Source organism: Melozone crissalis, unplaced genomic scaffold, assembly GCF_028551555.1.
Source record: "Melozone crissalis strain CALT ecotype California unplaced genomic scaffold, PUWL_Pcris_2 ptg000063l_1, whole genome shotgun sequence".
NCBI lineage: Eukaryota > Metazoa > Chordata > Aves > Passeriformes > Passerellidae > Melozone > Melozone crissalis.
The window spans coordinates 12,172,312-12,193,950 of NW_026535841.1; the positions used below are offsets into that span (position 1 = coordinate 12,172,312).

Below are 21,639 nucleotides of genomic sequence, written 5' to 3' on the forward strand. Positions count from 1 at the left end.
TGTGTGCTTTGGGATGAGGTGCTAGGAAATATTTCAGTTGCAGGAAAATATTTAAGCACTCTCTAGAAGGAAATCCTTTCAAAGAAAGAAATACCTTTGGGTTTTAGAATTGAAGAAGTGGAGAGATGTTTATTCTTTGGAGAAAATTATGACTATTTCCAGTTTGTCCCAGCAGAGGTGCCACAGAGATGGGTTGGTTCCAGGTGCTTTTCTCGGCTGAATTTTTCTGAGAACTTCCCAAACCAGCTTGTGTTTGAGAGATTGAGGGGAACCCTGAACATGAAGAGGCTGTGACAAAACACGAGCTTATAAAAGGAGGTAGATTAATCCAGGCCTAATTCCTGGATCTCACAGCCCACATTGATCCCTGGACCTCCACCGACTCCATGGGACTAATCTGTGTCCGTGCTCGGTAACTCTGTCTGGGATCGGCAGAGTAACAATCTGAATTCGCCTCTCCTGGATCTTTGCTCGTTGTTTTGTGTGATGGGAAAAAAGTTTAAAAACAATGGGAAAAAAAAAAAAAGTTTAAACTCCACCCGGCCTGTCCTGTTTCGGAGGGACGGAGTGCGGGCAGCCTGGAGAAAAAAGGCTGCGGAAATGGAAATGGGAAATGTCGGGTTGGAAGGGGGCCTGGCTCGGGGACCCGCCGGGGCGAGGTGGGGAGGAGGAGGCGGCGGGGCCGCCCCCGGCCGGGGGGAGGCGGAGCCGGGCCGGGGGAGGCCCCGCGGCGGCGGCGGGCGGCGGGCGCAGCCGGGACGCGCACGGTACCGGGGGGCGCGGGGGCGGCCGGGAGGCTCCGGGGGCTCGGCGCGGTGGGTGCGGGCTGGGGGGTGACAGCGGGACCCTCCCGGGGCTGCCACGTCCTTCTCCTCGGGGTCCCGCCGCGGCCCCGGGCTCCGTCTGCTCTGGGCGACGCCGTGGCCGCTCCGGTCAGTGCTGGGTCCGGGGGAGGTTGGGAAGCCCCGGGGTCCTGGGTGCTCCGTCCGCCGGCGGCTCCGGGCCCCGCGGCAGCCCCGAGGCCGTCCCGCACGGGCCAGGGGGCTCCGTGCCCGGGGCCGCTCCCCGCGGGCTCCGAACGAAGGTGCTGCCCCTGTGACGGCACCGTGGGACCGGCTCCCTCCTCCCGGCAGGTGATGGGCGGCCGGAGCTGGGAGCGGAGCTCACCGGGGTCGAGGAGAAGGGGAGCAGCCCGTGGACACGGGCGGACCTGTGGTGGCACCGGGGTCAAGGGAGGCTGGTGCTGAGCTCCCCGGCGGCTCTGGCAGGGATGGGTACCCGCAGAGCGGGATGGGGACGTGCTGGTGGCAGGAGCAGATCTCGGAGGGTTTGTGGGCCAAGGCTGCAGGGCTGCCCAAACAGGAAGGGAGGCTGGCAGGGTTGTGATAAGAACACGAGAGCCTCTGCTGCAGCCAGCCACGCAGCCCATCTGCAGGCCCCTGCTCTTCCAGCCAACTCAGAGTTTCACTCATACGGTTTTCATTGCTGGAATGTGGCCTCCATCAGGAGTTTGGTTTGATGGTTCTGCCCCTCGCTGGGTACCCACAGGGATGGGCTGAAGCCAGGATGCCCAAGGGTGAGATCAGCTCTGGACAGAGGAGATGGTGAGGGCAATGTCACCCACCTGCCAGGTTGGAATGTGGGCATCACCTGCTTCATTTGCCTGCAAAGGCTGAGCTGACAGGGTGTCATTAGTGTTAATGGAGGGAAATTATGGCTGTTCCTCATCTTGGCAGTGTGGCTGGCGGGTGAGGATGCTGGGGTCAGCTTGACCAACAGCTTCCCTAGATCAGTGTTAGAAACAAGGGCAGCTGCCCCCACCTCCATCACGAGGTGTCAGATAAGGGCTGGAGCTTCTTGCTCCTGTAATAAATGCTTTGTTTGGAGAAGTTTGGAAATACCTTGTGAGGAAGTTCCTGGTTGTAGAGCAGCACAGTGGGGCGCAAACAGAACTGGGAAGGCAGCAGGGGCTGCGCATGGTGCCGGGGGAGGTGATGCAAAACCAGCGGTATCACCATGAAGCAACTTCCCGTCAGCCAGCTGTGTCGGAATGTCACACTCTTATCACCCTCACTGGGTGAAAAAAGCAAGATTTGGCATCCTTGGCCAGCCCCAAATGGGGAGGTGACACTCTGCTCTTGTCCCTCAGACGTTGGCAGGGTGATGCCAGCTTGATCCAGAGCCATGGCCAAGTACCTGAAGCACTTCACGGTGGTGGGTGATGACCCCGTGCAATGGAGCAACGACTATCGGAAATGGGAGGAGGAGGAGGAGACTGGGGAGAAGCAGCCAGATGGAGAGATCAAGCTGGAGCCCCCCAGGAGAAACATCTCCTTCCAGTACATGATGAAAAAGGTCTTCAGCTCTCACAGGTTTCAGGTGAGGCAGAACAAACCCAGGGCCGAGGGCACTTGTGACAGCAGAGCTGCTGTGGGACTGAGCTCAGGGAGAGCACTGAAGTCATGAACCCCACAGTGCAAAGAGCAGCAGCTGCTGCTGAGCTGAGCTGTCCTGTCGGAACAGAGCAGCTCTGCTGCAGGTGCACCTGTCCCCTGAGAGGAGACAAGCCCCAGTGCACAATCACCACAGCTCTGGCACGTGCTCACCTCTTGCTCCCCAAGCCCCCCACGTCAAGCGGGGTCTGGTGGGGAGCCAGGTGGTTCCATGTGGAATAACTCACCATTTGGGGCAGCAGGAGTAGGAGAAATGGAAAGCTCCATGAAACACAACCAGTCAAATCAGGGCTGTGGGCACTGGGGTGTGTTTGTCTGAAGGGCTACATTGGCTCCTCTTGCTCCTCTGTCTGTGCTGGCACGGGATTCATGTTGGTTCTTCTCCTCCAACAGATTGGGGTTGTCTGCTTGGTGATCCTGGATGCCTTGTTGGTTCTTGGGGAATTGCTTATGGATTTGGAAATCATCCTTCCGGACAGATATAATATAACCCCAAAGGTAAAATGTGGGGAAGTGTCAATATGAACAGCAGTTCCCTCCCTTTGGTGTCCCTCCTGAATAAGCTGGGCAAGGCAGGACCTGGACTTCCAGCCTTGCTGAGCCAGTGGTTGTGGAAGAAAAGTCCTGAGCCCTTCTCCCTGTAGAGCCAAACCAGAGGAGCCCTCAAGCAGCAGAGGCTCTCCAGCCTGCTCTGCCTGTGTGCACTCTGTGGGGCTTCCTGCCTTAAACTTGTACTCTTTTCCAGGTTTTCCACTACCTCTCCCTGTCTATTTTAACCATTTTCCTGGTTGAGGTGGGGTTTAAAGTCTTTGTCTACCGCCGGGAGTTCTTCCACCACAAGTTTGAGGTGCTGGATGGGATCGTTGTCGTCGTGTCCTTCATCCTGGACATCGTCCTCATCTTCCACGAGCACGAGTTCGAGGCCGTGGGGCTCCTGATCCTGCTGCGCCTCTGGAGGGTGGCCCGGATCATCAACGGTGGGTGCAGGGCTTGGCTGTGCTTGCCAAACTTCCCTGAATCACCTGGGCTTTGTTCCTTCCTCAAACCCAACCCCAGGGGTTCTGCTCTCCCAGCAAACTCAGAGTTCTGTCTGTGTGGAACTTTAATCAGAATGCAATTTCTTTGGAGCAGTGACAATCTGCTGCTTGTGTTGGTATGATGCCTCAGGTGCATGGCAGCCAGGCATGTTCCCCCTAAAAAACCCCATAATCTGTTCCTGCACCCCTCTCCTGCAAAGGGATGGCTCATGTTCTGAATTTCCACTGTAGGATCCTTTTGGCAGGGGAGCCCCTGTCTTCCTGAATTTGCTGCTACAGCAGAGTAGGTTTTAATACTCACTTCTGCTGTGACTCCATTATCCCCTCCAGGGATGCTGCAGGGAATGTCCTGATCTTACTCTAGATCTTTCTTGCTTGAATTCAAAGGGCTTGCCATAAAAAGAGAAATAGAAAATGTCCCCAAATCAGGCTTAAGTGACTTCACTGCTGTAACTGTTGCAAGTAGATGTAAATTTGGATATAGCTGAAACAAGCATAGCTGCAAATTCCTTCTTGAGGAAGGAATTTTGGGATTCCAAAGAATATGGCAATGAATGATTTCAGATTCCTGCGTGAAACCTCAGCTCAAGCTGTGTCCTGTGTCACTTTTGGTGGGTGCTCCATATTTGAGACAGCTGGGATCAGAAGAGGGGATTGCTGGGGCTGTGCCCATTGTCCTCAGCCCCTTTCAACGGGGAGAAGGTGCCTGGTTGGGTGCCAGAGAGAAGAGAGATGTGAGAGCAGCTTGTGGCTTTCCTTAGTTCAGAGTGAAAGTCAGAGAGAAACCGGATTTGTGTGGGGCTGTGGGAACCACGGCAGCCTCACAGCACAGCAGAAAGCCAGGACTGCAATTATGGGTAAATCCCCTCATCCTCGGGTGCTCCAGGCTCCCTGCCAAGCTTTCTGCAATGTCCACCTGCTTGCAGCAAAAAGGGACAAAGGGAATCTGCCCCACGCTGGGGTGTTGGGTGTCAGTGCCTGGGCACGCTTCCTGCCGATGTTATCAATGCAAATGAGCAGCAGCGCTGCTTTGTCCTGGGAGAACTGAACCCCCAGAGCCCAAAGGGTGCCTGGAGCTCTGGAGTCAGCCATGACCCAGGGGAGCTGTGGCGGGAGGGAGAACGTGATGTTCTTCAAGCTCTCATCGAGCTGCTTTGTTTTATCTTTGTGGGAAGAAACTGCCTTCAGTGTGGGGGCTGAGTTGACATGGGATCACCAAATGGTGCTTATACAGAAGTGACACCTCTGCCATGAGGAGACAATGCCTGCTCTCATTGCAGCTGAGCAAGGTGAAGCCACAGCCCTGTGGACCTGAGGATGTGCCAGGTCCTGTTGTGCCAGGCCAGAGTGATCGGCCCAGGGGCTGGAGGCGCCCTGTGGCCCAGGCCTTGCTCTGCTGTCACACCTAAAACTGCTAAAACACAGCAGAGCTGCCCCAGCTGCACCCCAGGGCTCTGCCAAGGGAGCAAATTCAGGGATTGAGTGACAGTCAGAGTGATTAATTCAGCTCTGAGGCCGGGCTGCCTCTCCCCAGCAGAGTATCGGTATCTGAATCCCTCCGGTGGCTGATTTAAAACCCTTCCTCATTAAGGAAAGCACTTGGGAAGGGTGGTCGAAGATGACAGAAGCTGAGCTGGAGAGGAACACGTTTAACTCCTTGAGTACAGAGCCTGTGTGCTGTGAGCTCCTGCTGGTGGCTGTTTTACAATGTAAAGCAAACCCCCTGTGAATTGTTCCACAGGAATCATTTTATCCGTGAAGACCCGCTCGGAGCAACAAGTGTCCAAGTTAAAGCAAGCAAACCTGAAACTTGCCACGAGGGTGGAACAACTGGAGCACAGCTGTTTGGAGAAGGTAAAAAAACACTTTTAATTTGGGTTTACTTGCTGATGGTGATCCTTGTGCAAGGTTGGCACTTGGTTTCCTCATGGGAAAGTGTGGGGTGAGCTGGGCTGAAGCAGCACAGCCCTGCCCGTACCTCCCTGGGCTGCTCCTCCTCACAGGAATGATGTCCCTACCTCTGTCCTACTTCTTCTGGCCAGGCTGTGCTGTTTTTCTGCAGCAAGAGATACATTATAGCAGTGGGAAGATCCCTGGGAACCTGGGAAGTTTCATTTGAATTTTGTCTCCTACAGGAACAAGAAATCGAGAGGCTGAATAACATATTGAAACAGCATGGACTCCTCAGCCAGCAAAAATAAGAGGCCAGTTTTCCAAGGTGGGAATTCTGCTTGAAGATTGCAGTGTCGGAATCTGCCAGCTTGACCTGAAAGGTTTTTCTGTCTCTTTGCTTCCTCTTATATTGTGTTTTCTATAAACATTTTCTATTTGACCCCGCTTTGATCAGACCTTGGGATGGCAAAAATAGTTCTACTGGAAAATTAATCACACACAGTCCCTGTAAACAGTAATTTTTTTTTTCCATTCTTGTACAGTTGTACAGTCAAAACTGAAAAATAATTTAATAAAGACACATCTTTACAAGCTATACATCCAGAAAAGTACCACTTATTTAAAATAATTTATTTTTTTTTCTGTGATAACATTCTTTATTTGCAGCAAACTTGCAGTACAAATGATAACAACCCAGACTGAAAAGGTAATTTCTTCTCCACCAGCTGCCTGCTCATCATCAATACATCTCTTTGCCAACCATTCTTTTCACACTGTTGGTAGTTTCCTCATTTCTGTTGCTGCTTGTGCCACTTCGTTATTTATATAACATTCATTTCAGAAACACCAACACACCACTCCTTTCCCTGACAAAGAAATCAGCCCCAAAATAGAGGCAAACATGTGCCATCTTACGTCAAACAATGCCTTGTTCCAGCAGCAGATCCCAGTTCTGGTTTTGCATTCCCTCATCTCCTCTTCCCTTTTCACTCCTGTTCCCTCACAGCCCATGGGGCTGCAAAGTTCTTTGTTCCCACAGCTCATAAATCCATGGATCAAAAGAACTGTAATGTGTAAGAACAGATGTAGGTGAGTGCACTGCTGGGAACAGTCAGACTCCAGAAAAGCCATAAAAAAGCAAATTCTAAAGGGCCAGGCTGGTGTTTGAATTTTTTCAGGTACCACAGTGTCCCTGTGGAGAGGCTGTTTGAGAGCTGAGGAGTGAGGTTTAAGAAGTGGGAATTCTGAGAGATGGTGATTGCAGCAGGTGCCTCCAATGGATTTCAGCCGCACTCAGCTGGAGGGGTCACTGAAACCACAACTCAACTGTTCAGGTTTTTAAAAAAAGGTAATTAATTAGTGGTGTGGGAAAAATAGCCAGAAATATGTGGCTTATTCATCTCTGCAAGGAGATAAAGCAGAGGCCTTATCTAATAGCACATGATGAGTTTAATTAGCAATTTAGCTCTGCTGTTTGTGGGATAATGAACTTGCTTTCCCTGTGCTCTTCCCTTCCCCTCCTGCCTCTGCTGGCCAGGCTGGGGCTGGGCCAGAGCCACCAGCAAGTTCAAACTGCAACCTTTGTCCTCTCTGCACAGTTACAATTGGGGACTTTCCACTTCATGGGGGTTTCTTTACCCTAAACCTTCTGAGAGCCCTCACAAGGTCTCACCCTTCCTCTCTTGGCCAAATTTAGCCCAGCATCTACAACTTAGAAAAAAATTATGGCCCATCATGGTCACAGGATAAACAACGGACTGAAAATAAGATAAAGCAGAAGTTGGGGTTTTTTTATGCATACTTACCTTAGACAAAGGGATAGAAAAAGTCAAAGGGTAACTTGATGTTAATGGTGGGCCAGGCTTTGTAGCTTGGCTCTGCAGGTGAAGAAATGTCAGTGAAAACCACAGAACTTGTTATAGGAATAATCCTTTCCCTTCCTGAGGGAAGCTGCAATGAAAATGCAAACAGGACTTAGCTTCAGTTTTCTATTTGTACAATCATGCATTTGGTCTGGGTTATATTTGCTAAAAAGGCTTTTTTTTTCCCTTTCTGTGTGGTTCCATGTTTCTTTCCATAAATGCTATATAGATTTTTATTGAAGTGTGTTTTGGCAAGGAGCCCACAGCTGTGTTTGAGCTGGAAGAGAACTGCTGGGTGTAAATACATTCTAATGTGAAGTGCTGCCTTTAGATAATGAGATTATCTGGCTCATTGTCACACAGCTGATAGCCAAGGAAAACAAGCCACTTGTTTTATCTTAAATCCTGTAATTTAATTACATACCTGCTTCAGTGTGCTGCTAGTGATTGTGGCTGTAACATTCACTATCCTGGCTTGGGGATTGACCAGGGATCCATATTTAGTCCACTTTATTTCTATTCCCAGTGACACAGGTATTTGGCATGAGCTCTGCAAAGTGTGAGAAATCATCTCATTGTCTGCCTTATGTAGAAACCATCACAGTAATTAATTATTCATGTTGTTAAAAGGGTAGAATGTCCCCACAAACTCACTGAGGAGGTTACCAGAGCAGATGGACCCTGCACTGTTGCTGGGCAGGACAAAAACCCTGAACTCTGCCAGGGCAGAATTTTGAAGGCTACAATGTTAAATATTTTTATGCACTTCTCCTTGAACTCTCACACTTCTGGCTACAGAAACCATTCACTCTTTTGTTGCAGAAGCATGCAAGAGACCATCCACAATCTTATATTGTGATATTGTGCTTATCTCTCTCTTACCCTGGCCTGGATTAGGAGGGGAAACCCTGATTCTGTTCCTTCCCTCTGTCACCTCTGGTGCTTCATCTTTAGAAGAACAACATTCCAACCAATGTTTAAACAACTCATTTTCTACCCAATACATTGCCCTGATCCATAGCTGAGGTGCCTGGATACCAGCTTGATTAAATATAACTTCTACAGCAAGAATGAAACCCTCTGTGAATACTCTGTGAGTTTCTTCCAGCTTATTTCTGCATTCCCAGCCCCATTTTCTCCTCCAGTTGGTTCCTGCATTTTTAGGGTGTGAAGCTGAGCTGCTGCTGCAGCACAGGCACAGATCTCGTGAGGGTGGAGGGGTGGGAGTGGTTGAATTTCACCTGTTCTGAGATGTGGAGCTGAGTTATTGGCACCCAGTCAAGCACATCCTGGGCTTGAGAATTCCCAAATGAGGCCACGTACTCAGGAAAGCTTTGGCCCTTCAGCACATCAAGGAGGGTCTGAGCCAAAGGCTGGCATTTCATAGCTGCTGTAATTCTTCCAGAAAAGAAAAAAAAAAAAAGATGAGTTAGAGCAAAATCCATTGGTTTGGCACAGTCATCATTTCTCCTTGCTCTCTGCTCTGTTCAAGCCTTCTGGCTACAGTTGCTAATGTACACAATCTTTCCAAGAGAAAGACCATTGTTAATTAAATGACATTTTTTATAATTAAATACTCCATTCTCAATATTCCTCTAGCTGTATAAATGGCCCAGGACCTGAACAGAGCCTAAGGGAAAGGGTTGTCAGAGGGTTAAAAGCATTAAATTTTAAAAAATTAATAATTTCTTACCGTAACTTACAGCCTGATATCATGTTATAACCAAATAATACTGGGGCTCTGGCTCCCTGTGCTGCCAGGCAGTCCTGGGTGGATGTGCTGTGCAGAATGGTGAGCTGGCTGTGTTTGTTACTACTCTGAATGATGCCAGATGTAACACACAGTTAAGGGAAATTAAATGCTTGATGGATATCAGGACAAAAAAAGAATTCTTAATCATATCCTTAAAATATAGCTGCAAATGCTACAATGGCTCCAGATTCCTCTCCCAGTGTGAAAAAGCACCAGGGTGTGCAATGGAGGCTTAAATGTACCTCAGTACAGTCCCAGGAGATTGCAGTCAGGACTGAGTCATTCCCTCCTCAAACACAGCCAGAAAAGCACATTTTTATTTTTGGCAGAGAACAGATGTATTTCATAGATGTCCGTGCTAGAAAGGGTTTGTGAGGCTGGACCAGAGCAAGTGAAGCAAACAGAAATGCAGCAGGGGAAGGATATCCTTGAGGCTGGAATCCTGCTCTGACAGGCAGCCCAACAACATAACCAGGATTGCCACTCAGAGGAACTGGCTGTGTGTTCTCCTGCAATGCAAACACAGCATTAGTTCTTATCCTGCACTGAAGTGGTTGGAAAACACAGAAATATTTCAGTTATTTTAGGATTATGACCTGCCTTGAATGATGAAGGCAAAACTGTAAGTGAGGCTTTGCTTTCTCTGTTACAGTCACAAGCTGGGGCCCACAAATGTGCCAGATTTTGGAGGCCTCCATTGCCCAGCTCTGAAATGCTGCCTCATCTGGGCATCCAGGGCAAGTTCTGCTTTACCTTGCTGCTAACAATTGTTCTGATTCAAGTTTAATAAGTTTTGTAATTAAATGTCTTTTACCAAGTCACCCATGACATCTCCACAGTTACCTGAGTGAAGCTGATTTCAAAGCTCTGCTCTATTGAAAGTGCTCCTCTGCTAATTGCCCCCAAGACAAAAGCTGCAGCTGCTTTTGTTATTTCTCCTGTGTCTGTGTGGGTAATGTGATAATTCACCTGAAAATTAAACATTTTAGATATTAATTTGAATAAATACATAAGAGAAACTAGAAAAAAAAATTTAACCATGTAAGTATTTTCTTTCTTCTTTGCTTAAGAAACTCAGCTCCAGGGTGGGGATGGATTTTATCCTGTAGAGGCTGGAGCCTCTTCACAACTGACTTCTTGATAAACCTAAGCACAGACATATCTTTAAAATTAAAAGATGATGTGCAGCATCTCTGTCATTAGTGCCCCTGAAATAATTTTCTCCCAAGCATAAAGTAAATTCCAAACTCATGTCATTGCCTGTTTTGCCACAAACACAGAAGTAACACCAGGATTTCAGCCTGGCTCCATGTTATATTGCACAGAGTTATTATTTTGTTGCAAAACACTCCCTTTTACCCAAAATCAGTGCTTCTCCCATGACATTTGCTTTGGAGATGTCACAAAAATGGAAGCTGCAAGGCCTCCTGCCAGCTTTGCAGTTTGAGAATCAGAAGAGATTTGATGCTTTCCATCAGCTCTGAGGAGGAAAAGGCTGCCAGACCTACCCCAAGCACTGCATTGATGCACAGCTCATCCAAAACCATGGGGAGCCTCAGGGCTTCACTGCTGCTCAGTAAAGTTCTCATTCCATTCACAGACTGGACAACTATGGACTGGACAGTGATATTCACCTGAAAAACAGACTCATGTCAGCTCTGAACACTGGCTATAATTAATTTTGGCTTTTTCTGTGTTATTATATTTGTGACCTTTCCGGGTTCTGTTCCACAGCAACAGCATGCAGTAATTCTCTGAACAACTGCTGTGTTACAAATGCTGCTGAAGCTCAACCAAGGGGTCTGGGTATAAATAAAAAAGAGATTTTCTTGAAAATAGGGAGTTTTATATGAAAGGAATGTATCAGGCTTGAGTATTTGCAGGCAGCATTTTATCTTGGAGTTGCTAAGTATCATTACTGATAGCAAATAATTTTTTAAATGTAAAGATTCGATCAATCAGTGAAAAATTCCCACTGACTATAACTTAATAAGAATTTTGCCCACAGCTCTTCCAAGTAATTTAGAAGGATACTTACCATCTGACTTGATTTGGGCACCTGAGGGAGAATAAAAGGACAAATTAAAGCAGTAGCAAAGATCTGACCTATTGCACGTAGCAGTCAAGTAAAGCAGGTAAGGCTTTGTCTATTTAACTCTCTCTCATAACAATAACTTTTATGTTATGGAGTTAATTGGATATAAACCAGAGTACCCAGGAAGTGTGAAAAGAACTGCCACAATCCACTCCCCTCCTTCTTCTGACTTATAGAATTATTCAGAGACCACCAGTTTAGGAAACCTGCCAGGCTGTGCTTCCCAAATGAAGAGCTTTTCTTGTCCTGTTCCATAGATTCATGGTCTCCAAACCAATACAAGAGAAGCAAGTATCTCTCTTGTTATACAGTTGCCCCACTGAAAAAATTTCCACCAAAAGTATTTCATGGCAAGGCAGAAATGTCAGACCAAGGTCATCAATCAGGTAAAAATACTCCCATGGGGCACCATTTTGTCAAAAGTTTTACTTTTCTGACCTTCCAATGAATGTTTGAGTCACATCTTTGGGAAGGGACCAAGGATTGGACTCTGATCATGAAGCAATTCAGCAGAATTGGGATGTGATGGGATACTGACAGCAGTGACTCATTCCTGTCCCAGCAGGGAACACATTCCTGGGAGCTGCAGAGCTGAAGGTGCTGCAGGTACAGTTTGTCACACATTCATCATCCCAAGGTACAGCCCAGCCATCAGAATGTGCTGGGTAATAAAAATCCCTGTAAAGATTACACTCATCCTTCAGGGAACAGTGCTGGGAGTGAGCACCACTCCTGAAGTTCTGTTTGTCATGGCTGGGGTGATGGATGGTGTCTCTGGAGGTCACTCAGAGATCACTGCAGCCACGCTGCCGCCTCAGCAGGGAGGCAGCAAAGGCAGGGCCAGCTCATTGCTGTGGCAGCTCCTCACTCACTGACCAGGGTGTGTGTGAAGCTCCAGTGTGAGGATCCAGCTGGGACATCCCAGGAATCCCCAGCACTCCCTGCATCTGCTGGTCAGGGCACAGAGCAGAGTTTATCTGCAGCAGTTCCCAAACTTTGTTCTCACTCCAGCTGCCCGTGCAGGCAGGGAGGGTGGGATCCTGGGATGGGGTGTTCTGTCCCAGTGCTCCCAGTAAGGCTCCCTCCGTTACTGGTTTGCCGTTTTTTTGCCGGCAGCTCCACCTGCTGGCACTGGGAGGGCCCCAGCTCTGCCCTGTGGCCACCCTGTCCCCAGTGCCATCACTTTCCTGTTGTCACATCCAGCTCCCCTTCCCACGGAGCATCTCCAGCAGCTTCTCAGCCCTCTCCAGTTCCTGCAGCTGATCCCTCCTGACACCCAGCGTGCTCTGGGCACAGCTCTGACCCCTCCCAAGCTCAGCCATTGCCTTGGCAAGCAGCACAGGGATAAGGGGTTATGGATTTTCCAGTCAGGAAAGGGAATTCATCTTTAACTCAAACCCAGTCAGCTGCTGGAGCCCAGCCTGAGCCACTTTTGCTCTTTTCTGGTCCTGCAGCCAACAAGAACTCATTTTGGGAGGACATGGAGGCACTCAAAGCCCTTCTGAGACAGGGTTTTCTCCACTTCTTCCACAGCTGGAGGATCAAAAGCCAACATTTGGGAGCAATCCCTGGCTGATTTCAATGAGATCCTCAACGATCCCATCTGTGAGGGTGTGAAGTGCCTAGTGGGCTTTCCTTGCCTTTGGGAGCTTTGGAATCTGTGAGCAGCCTGGAAGAGGTCTTTAAACAGTTACTCACTGCTAATTAAATGAATTTAAATAATTACATAAATTAAAATAATTTTAATGGTGAAGAGGTTGCTGTTTCTTTACAACCTTCAGCTTCTGGAAGGAGCCATCAGGTTAAGGTATGATGCATTTCAGTTTCATATTTTCATGAGTGATTTCTTTGTCTTCCTGAATATCCTTACAGGGCATTTATTTGTACAGAAGGCATCATCCCCCAGGTCAGAAAGGGATGAAAAAGAAGGCAAAGCTTTGAAAAATAACCCAGACTGGATTTTAGCAGGCAGAATCCAAAGAAACCTTCTCTCAGTCATGTTGTTTGGGAACACAAAGAAAGCTGTGTCAGCCCCCACTATCAAAAACTGAGGCTTGGAGGAAAGGGGCAGATGCACAGGATTAAACCTGACAGGTTCTTCCTTCAGTGCAAAGTTTTAGCAACTCTAAAACTCAGATTTCTTAGAATTATGTGTTCTGATAAATGGGCTTCTTGGAAAAGCTTGAAAATGCACAGGAACAAGAAACTGCACTAGCTCAGTGCCACGACCTTGGCTCTTCAAAACTATTATTTTTTATTTTATCTTTGACTATATTATTTACATTTTGCTAAGTAGAGAACAGTAAATGCTTCTGTTACCAAAGCTTGAAGTAAAAACATTCCCAAAGGCTTTCTGTATAAAATTCTGCTGTACAGGGAGACATTTCTTCCCAACCCACAATTTAAAAATCCAAATAAAACACAATATCCCTCAGCAAACAGAAGTCACTTCATTCTGCAGATGTAAAAGAGATAAAATATGAGTATTTCAGCTATATAACTGTTTCAAATCATACTTACTGCCAAAATGCTGGAGTTGATATAAAACAACATGCTAAGTGCTTGAATGCTGTCACATTTTTCTACACTCACTGATCTAATGCATTTTGTGGCTTGGTTTACTAAAAACCCTGGAAAAAAAAAGTCATCAAGTATTACTGGAGGAAGTGAAAGAGCAATTATAAAAAGCAAAATGAAAAACAATACAAGTACCAGCAAAATTGAAAGTAAATGTCTTCTGTATTGCAGATAAGGTTTTATGTGAGCTTTGAAGAATGAAACTTTTTATAGTCTCAAAAAAATGCTATGAGAAAAATTATTATTTCTTAACAAGTAGAAAAACCTTCATGAAAATTACTTAATTTTTGAATCTCTTAATAAGATCTTTTTTTTTCTTTCACAAGAGACTTCAGTTCTGTAATCACCACCCTGACTGTTATGAGACCACATTTAATGGTGACAGTGGGCTTTGGGAAATGCAGGTGTGGGTTTGGTTGGGGGGTTTTTTCACCTCCACCTCAGCAGATTTTCAGGAAATTGTGTGAGAGGTTAAAATGCAGGGCTCAGCCTGCAAATCTGACTTGTGAGAGGAACCCTGGGCAATGGGAAGGTGCCAAGGCTGCCCAGCAGGGCTGGCTTGGTGCAAACCCCTCCTCCCTCAGGGTGTCACCCTTGTGCTGTTTGGTTAAACCATTTATGCCAAACAGGACATTTCCTTGTTGGATAAACAACCCTTTAACAAGATTTTCAGGGATTTCAATCTCAATTTGAATGTTTAATAGAGATCCAACACAATTTCCATTCTATGTCTTAAAAAAAACAAACAAAAAAAAAAACTAGAGAAACAGAAGTGATTTAAAAATCATCTGTTTATGAATTGTTAGCTGAATTCTCCATGGGGAGAGTGCCAACTTTATGACTGACTAATCTAAGAGCAGAATTCTAAAAAGCAAAAATTTGGGATTCAAGTGCATTTTCCAACCTGCAGGATTTGCATCAGAGCACCAAGAAGAGACAACAGGACTTGGCAGCCTCAGAAATGCATCCTCTGTCTGGACAGGAACCCCATACTGCCAAAGAAAAACCACAGTCAGGTACACAGGTGTGGTTCAGCCCATTTTTATTGACAACAAACATGAATAAAATCAGTACTTATTTCCCCATGATCTCTCAGTAATGCTCTGTGCAGCAATTTTTCAGTCACTGCTAAAGCTTTATGCTGAAAATAGCAGGAAAAAAATAGCAGGAAAAAAATTCCTTATTTTTCAAAGCTCTTAAAAATCTAGCTCACTTTTAAAGTAACTAAACACAAAACAATAAATTTCTTATTTTACATTTCTATATTTAAAGACCAATATAAATTTTGCTTCTTCCAGCAGAACTGCATTATTTAAAAGCAGATGCAAACAATGCTGATTTCTTCTTTCTGGAATAATTTAATACTAATTGCACCAAATATAATTTCCCTCCTATTGAATCAGAGAGAATTTACCTCATATCTGGAAGTTTCATTTGCCTCAGGGGGATTTTGAGCATCTGTATCCAAATTCCCGCTGTCAGGCTCAGCACTGAAAGTTGCACCTCCAAATTTGTCAAGCAACTCATCAAAATTTTCTGCAGTTGGGATTTCAGGGGATTTGAAGTACAAGGCTTGTTCATCTGATAAAATATTTAAAGAAGGAGATAATTTAAGGGAAAAAAAAGATACAGAAACAATACTTAGTAACAATGAGATGACTTTAAACATTATTTATTTAGGATGCTAAATTATTTACAAAAAAAAAACCCAAACTATTTTGTTTTTCCAACAGAGAAGACCAAGAGTACCAGATGTTTAATTTCATGTTTTCACAAGTGAAAGGATCACAACATAAGGGCTGTGAGCAGACAGAATTACCACTTTCCTGAGAGGTTTAAGAAAATAAAAGTAGTTTTAAATTTAGTTTTTTTCTAGTACCTAAAGAGCTTACAAAAAAAAATAACACCACAATGCTTAACATTGCCTACAGCTCTACTTACAGTTTGTAGCATGAATGCAGAAAATACTGGGATTGACTTGGTCAATTAATTTAAATATCCTTTCTGGTGGATTTGCTTCAACATCAAGAGAATACACAGCAGCTTTCTGACTACACAGCTGGCTGTCACCCCTGCAAAGACACAAAATAAATTAATAATCCACTAGAAGTTAGTGCTGACCAGATTTTAAAGTTCTTTTAATCTACTGAAGCAGCACCAGAAAAATTAAAAAGCATGAAATTACTGAATTTAACAAATTCAAATTCTATAAATTTAATAATTTGTAGAACAATCATGCATCCTTAGAAGGTTCCTGTTGTTTTATACTCTGTGCTTAATAATAAATAATAGAGAATTCTCCCACATGTTTTATTCAGCAGAGGAAACTGAGCAGCAACATGAAGGAAGGTAAGAAAAGGACTGGGGGAGGGAAAACCAGGGATAACATGAGAGAGAAAATGTTAAATTGGGTGGGATCCAGATGGTTGAGACCCCAAAATTGCAGGGCTGCACCACAGGACACACACAGCTCAGCAGCACTTTCATTCCTACAGCCCAAGGGGGATGTCAGAGCAGGAAAACAGGTCAGTTTGGTGGATGTTTGAATAATATTCAATTTGAGCAGGGAATGGGAAGAATTCCTGCTTGAGATGATGTGAAAGAAATGGCAGAGTGAGGAACAGGAGGAGAAATAACCCAGCCTGTCTTGGAGGAGTGTTCAAGGCTGTGCCATGGGCTCATCAGGAGCAGCAGGACAATGTGAGGCTGTGCCAGTTCAGAGCCTGGCAGCTCTGCTGTGCCCCACATGCCACAAACAGCAGCTGATGATCCCTCTGAAACTGGTTTTTAGCAGCACAGAGCAGCTGAGGACAGGCCCTGGAGAAGTGAAATGACTTTCAGAGATTTTGAAGCCTGGAGTTAAGCTCTTCTATGAGGTGAGTCATTGTTAATAGGATCCCATCATAAATCAAACCCAACAGGATCCCACCATAAATCAAACCCTTCTGTTTCAGAGATCTCACGGCCTCTGCCTTGGGATCAGCCAAAATAACACAAATATGCAAATCTAGATAAACTCTGATGTAAATAATGAGAGCCACAACACCTGCAGACACTGAAAATCCCCTGGCTTTTCATGCAAAATAAATGTGTTACACAAAAGAATTTGGGCAAAGGAACACAATTTCATTTGAGGCATTTCTAGCTGACAAAGGCAGCACAGTCATCTGAGGCAATTAAAGTGTCACTCAGGAGGTGTTGATTAGACCTTTCTGATCCATATAAATATCTATAAATGGGGAGCAGGAGTCTTTTGTGTGCCAGAACAATAAGAAACCACAGTCTGGCATGACTGCTAATTCAAATTCCAAAGCACCAAGAATAAACCCAGTGCTCAGATTGGCATAATTTATACAGAAGGTGGGTTGAAAAAGCTGCACTTATTGTTCTGAGAAGTCACCAAGAGATTTTTTTTTGCACATTATTATTTTGAAGTGAGTGTTCTTAACTCCTCTTTGAGAAGATGAAGTTGGGGTGAAGGTGTTTTCAGATTAAATAGCAAAGAAACAACTCTTGGCTTTACTTTTTTGGTATAATGTTACATGTTATTGTTTGTGAAGTGGCAGTGGGGGAGCAGGTTGTAAAATTAGGGTCAGAAAAATGCTCACACTATTCCAACAAGCTCTGAACTGATTAAATGCGTAGCTGATATCATAAATGTAATCAAAGAGGTCACTGATAAATTTACTGATAAAAACTGGTGATCTGCAGAGCAGTGGCCACATTGGTCCTTTGGGATCAGTTTTCTTAACTCCCAGACATTGCATTGATCAAAGTCTAAAGATTCATCATTCTTACCCCAAAAAAAGCAGCAAAACCTAAATGCCCACAGGGAGGAGCACAGGGGAACAGGAGGAGAGAGGGAAGAGAGGGAGAGAACCGGCTGGGAGCTGGATTTGTGCTCTGCCTGGGGGAAGGACAGCAGGGAACTGCTCAGAGGAGAGAACAGGCAGCAAATGGAGAAGGATTTTTGTGCTTTTCTGGTCATTTCTGCACTCACATGACCACGGGGACGGAGCACGTGGTGAAGAGGCTGAAGTCCTCGGCGCTGCAGTCGGGGTCACAGCAGCAGTTGGTGTCGCACTGTGCCACCAGCAGGTCGCACACACAGAGCCTGGCAACTGCAGCAGAGAGGGAAACGAGAGCTGCAGAGGGGACACTGCACACTTGTCACCTCGCCCTGGCTTTGATTGTGGTCAGAAGTCCTCTCCAAATTCCCGTTTTCTTTTAAAAACAATCTTTTCTGCTGCTGAGCAGATTTATTTGGAAGACGTGGACAAAACCAAGCCATGCTAAAAACTGCTCCCTGAGAAACAAAACCCAACAGGGATTTTGGAGGTGTGAAAATCTGCTCAGCCTGGCAGAGGAAAAAAATAAGAGGTACAAACAAGGTGTGTTTATCTGCTTGTTTCAGCTTATTGAGAAGAAAAATAAAACATTTTGAAGGAGCAGAGATGTTTACAAGTTTTGAGGATAGCTCAGGGTCCAGGAATACATTTCCCTGATGTGCCAAAACCACCATAATTGACTTCTTTGAAACTGTTTTTTCTCTCTGTTTTTAGATAATGTGAAATGTTGTAATCACAGACAGAGTAATTGGTAATAATTCTGTAAACTGGCTCAGTAACATACACTTGGCAAAGTCTTCAAATTCTTTGAGGTCTTCAAGTTTATAAATTTAAAGAACAGATATTATTCTACTGAACTGTTTTTGAGAGTTGCTGTTCTATAATTAATCTAGACTTAAGAATAGCACAGAATAAGGAAAATTAAGGCCAGTGTTTTATAAGAAAGACATTCAAAGAACATTTTCATAACTAATTCCTTTATTTCACTTTGCTGCCTGTTTCCCTGTGGCCCCATGGATGCTCTCTGACCACCTGAACAGCATCCAGGTATTTCCTGGAATCTCTGGAGTTCTGACTGTTCTCTTGGCTGAGCTTAGCCCTGGATCCTTAGCTCACCCTGTAAACAGAGAAGTTTAAACATGGATGATTAGATTGCAGGGTTATGTCTGTGAGATTAGGGATTTAAATCCATTTTCCCTAAGGAGGTAGCACTGGGGTGGCTTTCCTGTGGCAAGTAACCCACGGAAAGCTTAGTTGAGGGCAACACCAGCAGGATATAAAACTGACATAAAAGTGTAGCAAATTATACAGTGGGAAACACCTTCTGAGAACACAGTAACCAAACTTTGTGAGCTCTGCTTTTATGACAATGTATCCACAGCGCTCGGGGCACAGCGTGCACCCAGCCCGGTCTGGGCTGGAGCTCCCCAAGGACACCCAGGGCCCTCCTGTGCCAGCTCAGAGCAGGGCTGGGTGGGCATCAGCCCCTGCCCTCCACCCCAGGGACCGTCAGGGCTGTGGGGTGCCCTGCTCTGGGTGTCCGTGCCAGTATCAGCGTGCTCAGGGCTGGGGGATGCCCTGCTCTGGGTGTCCCTGCCAGGATCAGCGTGCCCAGGGATCCTCAGGGCTGGGGGATGCCCTGCTCTGGGTGTCCATGCCCGGGGCCCGGGGCCTGCTCGGGGCTGGCTGAGCCCTTCTAAGGAGGCTCCGAGCGGCCTCGGCTGCAGCTGCCCGAGCAGAGCCTCAGAGATCCCCGCCAGCCCCGGGCGGCCGCAATGCGAAGGGGAGGCCAAGGACCGAACGCCCGAGGGAGGCCTCGAGCGGGGCTCCCTCAGCCGGGGAGCGCCGCCGATGCCCGCAGCGCACGGAGGGCACCCACCGTCCGTGACCGGGGCCGGCGCGCTGCGGACCCGCGCCTGTGCGGCATCACTTGTATCGGCCGGCTCTTCCGCCCGGAGCGGCGGCGGCGGAAGGAGGAGGAGGAGGAGGAGGACGAAGAAAGCCCCGAGCCGCGGCGGCGCCGCCATGGCGGCCGCCCTTAGCAACGGCGCGTTGCCAGGCCGCGCGGGGCATGACGGGAAGGGCGAGTCCCGCTCTCTTCTCGCGAGACTTGGGGGGCGGAGGGGAAGGGCCGCGCCCGGAACATGGCGGGCAAAGGGAGGGCACAGCCCCGGGTATCTGCGGCTCGTTCGGCCGCCCTCGGGCTCCCTCATCGCCCCCCAGCGCAGGGAGCCTCGGGGAAAGGCTCTGCGCAGGGTTCTGGCTGGGTATGGTGGTGCCAGGCGGACGCTTGTGCCACCCAGCGCCCTCAGGAACGGCCGGGCGGTGATGAGGGGTCGGTGCCCCCTCGGAGCCACGGGAACGGTTCAGGTGTTGTGGTCCAAGTGTAACCCTCAAAGGTGGTTCGGGAAAAACTCTTGGAAGGCCCCGCATTAAAAAAAAAAAAAAAAAGGGAAATGGCCCAACATCAGTAAAAAAGGGCTGATGGCATTGCACAGGGGAAAACAATTTAATACATTCTTCTTGCATCAGGAATTACTTGGCAAAGCTGATGGCGCACAGGGGACCAGACTCCAAGATGAAAAGCAAGCCTTGCTGAAATGTGAAAGCACAGATTGCACCCTGGATGAATGTGGGCAGGAGCTGGATGAATAAAGAGGTATTAATTCTTACTGCATCTACCATTGAAATGGAATAGAAGTGGGCAACTGTTCAAAAGCAAAGTAGGATGGAATTAATCTTGGTTTTCTCGTGACCTTTTTTTTAGGGCTTCACTCACAGCAACAGTTCACCTAAATCCACTTAAAATACTTGCTGTAATAGGAAAAATCCCACCTTTGTCATGCAGAGAAAGGCAAGACATCTAAGAAAAATCATTTTAAAAACTCCCCACCACAAAACTCACCCTGGTATTGGACTTCTGAAACAGGTTCCAAAGAGCAACTCCAAGTGTGTAGGATAAGATCGGGACATCAATACACAATGCTTGTTCTCCATCAGATTTAATTTATCCTGTCAACATTAGCTAATTAATAATTAAAAAGGGCACTGTGATCCTTATGTGGGAGGTCCTATAAAATGAAAATTCAAGCAATTTGAGAGGCAGTAGATTCCTGTTTATTCAGAAACATGTTCAGGGATGTACTCTATGACTGTTTCAATTACAGTTTCAGCAGCAAGATTCTGATGTGCATTTATGCATTATGAAAGCTGTGACTGCCCCATCCCTGGAAGTGTCCAAGGCCAGGCTGGAGCAACCTGGGATGGTGGAAGGTTCCTGCCCATGTCAGGGCGTGGAATGAGATGATCTTTGAGGTCCCTTCCAAACCATTCTGTGATTCCTGTTGGTGATTTCTGACTCCTCACTGGGAAGCCTCATGGGGTCCTTCTCACATTAGTTTTCTTTTTAATCCAACTGTGCTGTCTTGAACTTCATCTTTCCAGGGCTAACACGAGGTTTGCCCTATGACAGATCACTTTACAAGTCCAAGTGGACAGGCATTTGGAATTAAGAGTCCAAACAAAGTCAAACCAGGCTGAAATAAACTGCATTTTGGTCTAGCACAAGATTAGCCCTTAAATAAATAAATAGTGATGAGCTGGGGCAGCCTGTACAGCAGATGGCATTACAGGTAACATTTATCACACTCCAGTCTCAGGGCTCACATACTTGGGAGGGAGGATTGACGTCAGCTCCCACTGAATCAGTTTTAAAACAAGCTGGAAACCTGCTTGTGCCTTCAGCAGCTGATTAATTTGTGCAGCACTTCTGCTTTGCACTCCCCAGTGCATTTATTGGTGTGGACAAGCCTAGCAGGAAGAGTTCATTCTGTTTTTGCAGCTTAAGTGAGCTGATGTAAATAGATCTTGGACTTTGAGGTGGGAAGATTCCACCCAGCTGCAGTAACCAGGGGGATGCCCTTTGGTCCAGTTTTGGTGCCAAATTTGTGCATTGGGGAATTTTAAACAAATATCACTTGGCAGGGTGTCGACTCTCAGGGTACAAGAATAACACTGAGGAAGGCAGCAGGGCATGGCTGGGAGGGATTTACAGGGAGAACTACCCACACTGACACTGAACAGTGCAGAAAACCAGTTCTGAAGCATTTTAGTAAAAATAG

General features: G+C 46.7%; 2 protein-coding genes across 2 annotated transcripts; one reads left to right on the plus strand and one right to left on the minus strand.

The window, feature by feature from the left end:
* Positions 1 to 727: 727 nt before the first annotated feature.
* On the plus strand, positions 728 to 5,837 carry HVCN1 (hydrogen voltage gated channel 1). Its single transcript, XM_054288668.1, has 6 exons — positions 728 to 767; positions 2,150 to 2,379; positions 2,847 to 2,951; positions 3,199 to 3,430; positions 5,232 to 5,344; positions 5,626 to 5,837. The coding sequence occupies exons 2-6, from the start codon at positions 2,185 to 2,187 to the stop codon at positions 5,689 to 5,691; spliced, it is 711 nt and encodes a 236-aa protein (XP_054144643.1). The 5' UTR covers positions 728 to 767; positions 2,150 to 2,184; the 3' UTR covers positions 5,692 to 5,837.
* Positions 5,838 to 5,969: 132 nt separating this feature from the next.
* On the minus strand, positions 5,970 to 19,548 carry TCTN1 (tectonic family member 1). The gene is made up of 15 exons (XM_054288667.1): positions 19,398 to 19,548; positions 17,671 to 17,791; positions 15,612 to 15,742; positions 15,085 to 15,251; positions 14,575 to 14,662; positions 13,614 to 13,723; positions 11,037 to 11,057; positions 10,507 to 10,632; positions 9,842 to 9,967; positions 9,423 to 9,507; positions 8,939 to 9,077; positions 8,487 to 8,643; positions 7,670 to 7,795; positions 7,189 to 7,333; positions 5,970 to 6,447 (listed from the first exon to the last, which is right to left on the minus strand). The coding sequence occupies exons 1-14, from the start codon at positions 19,543 to 19,545 to the stop codon at positions 7,190 to 7,192; spliced, it is 1,689 nt and encodes a 562-aa protein (XP_054144642.1). The 5' UTR covers positions 19,546 to 19,548; the 3' UTR covers positions 5,970 to 6,447; position 7,189.
* Positions 19,549 to 21,639: the final 2,091 nt, after the last annotated feature.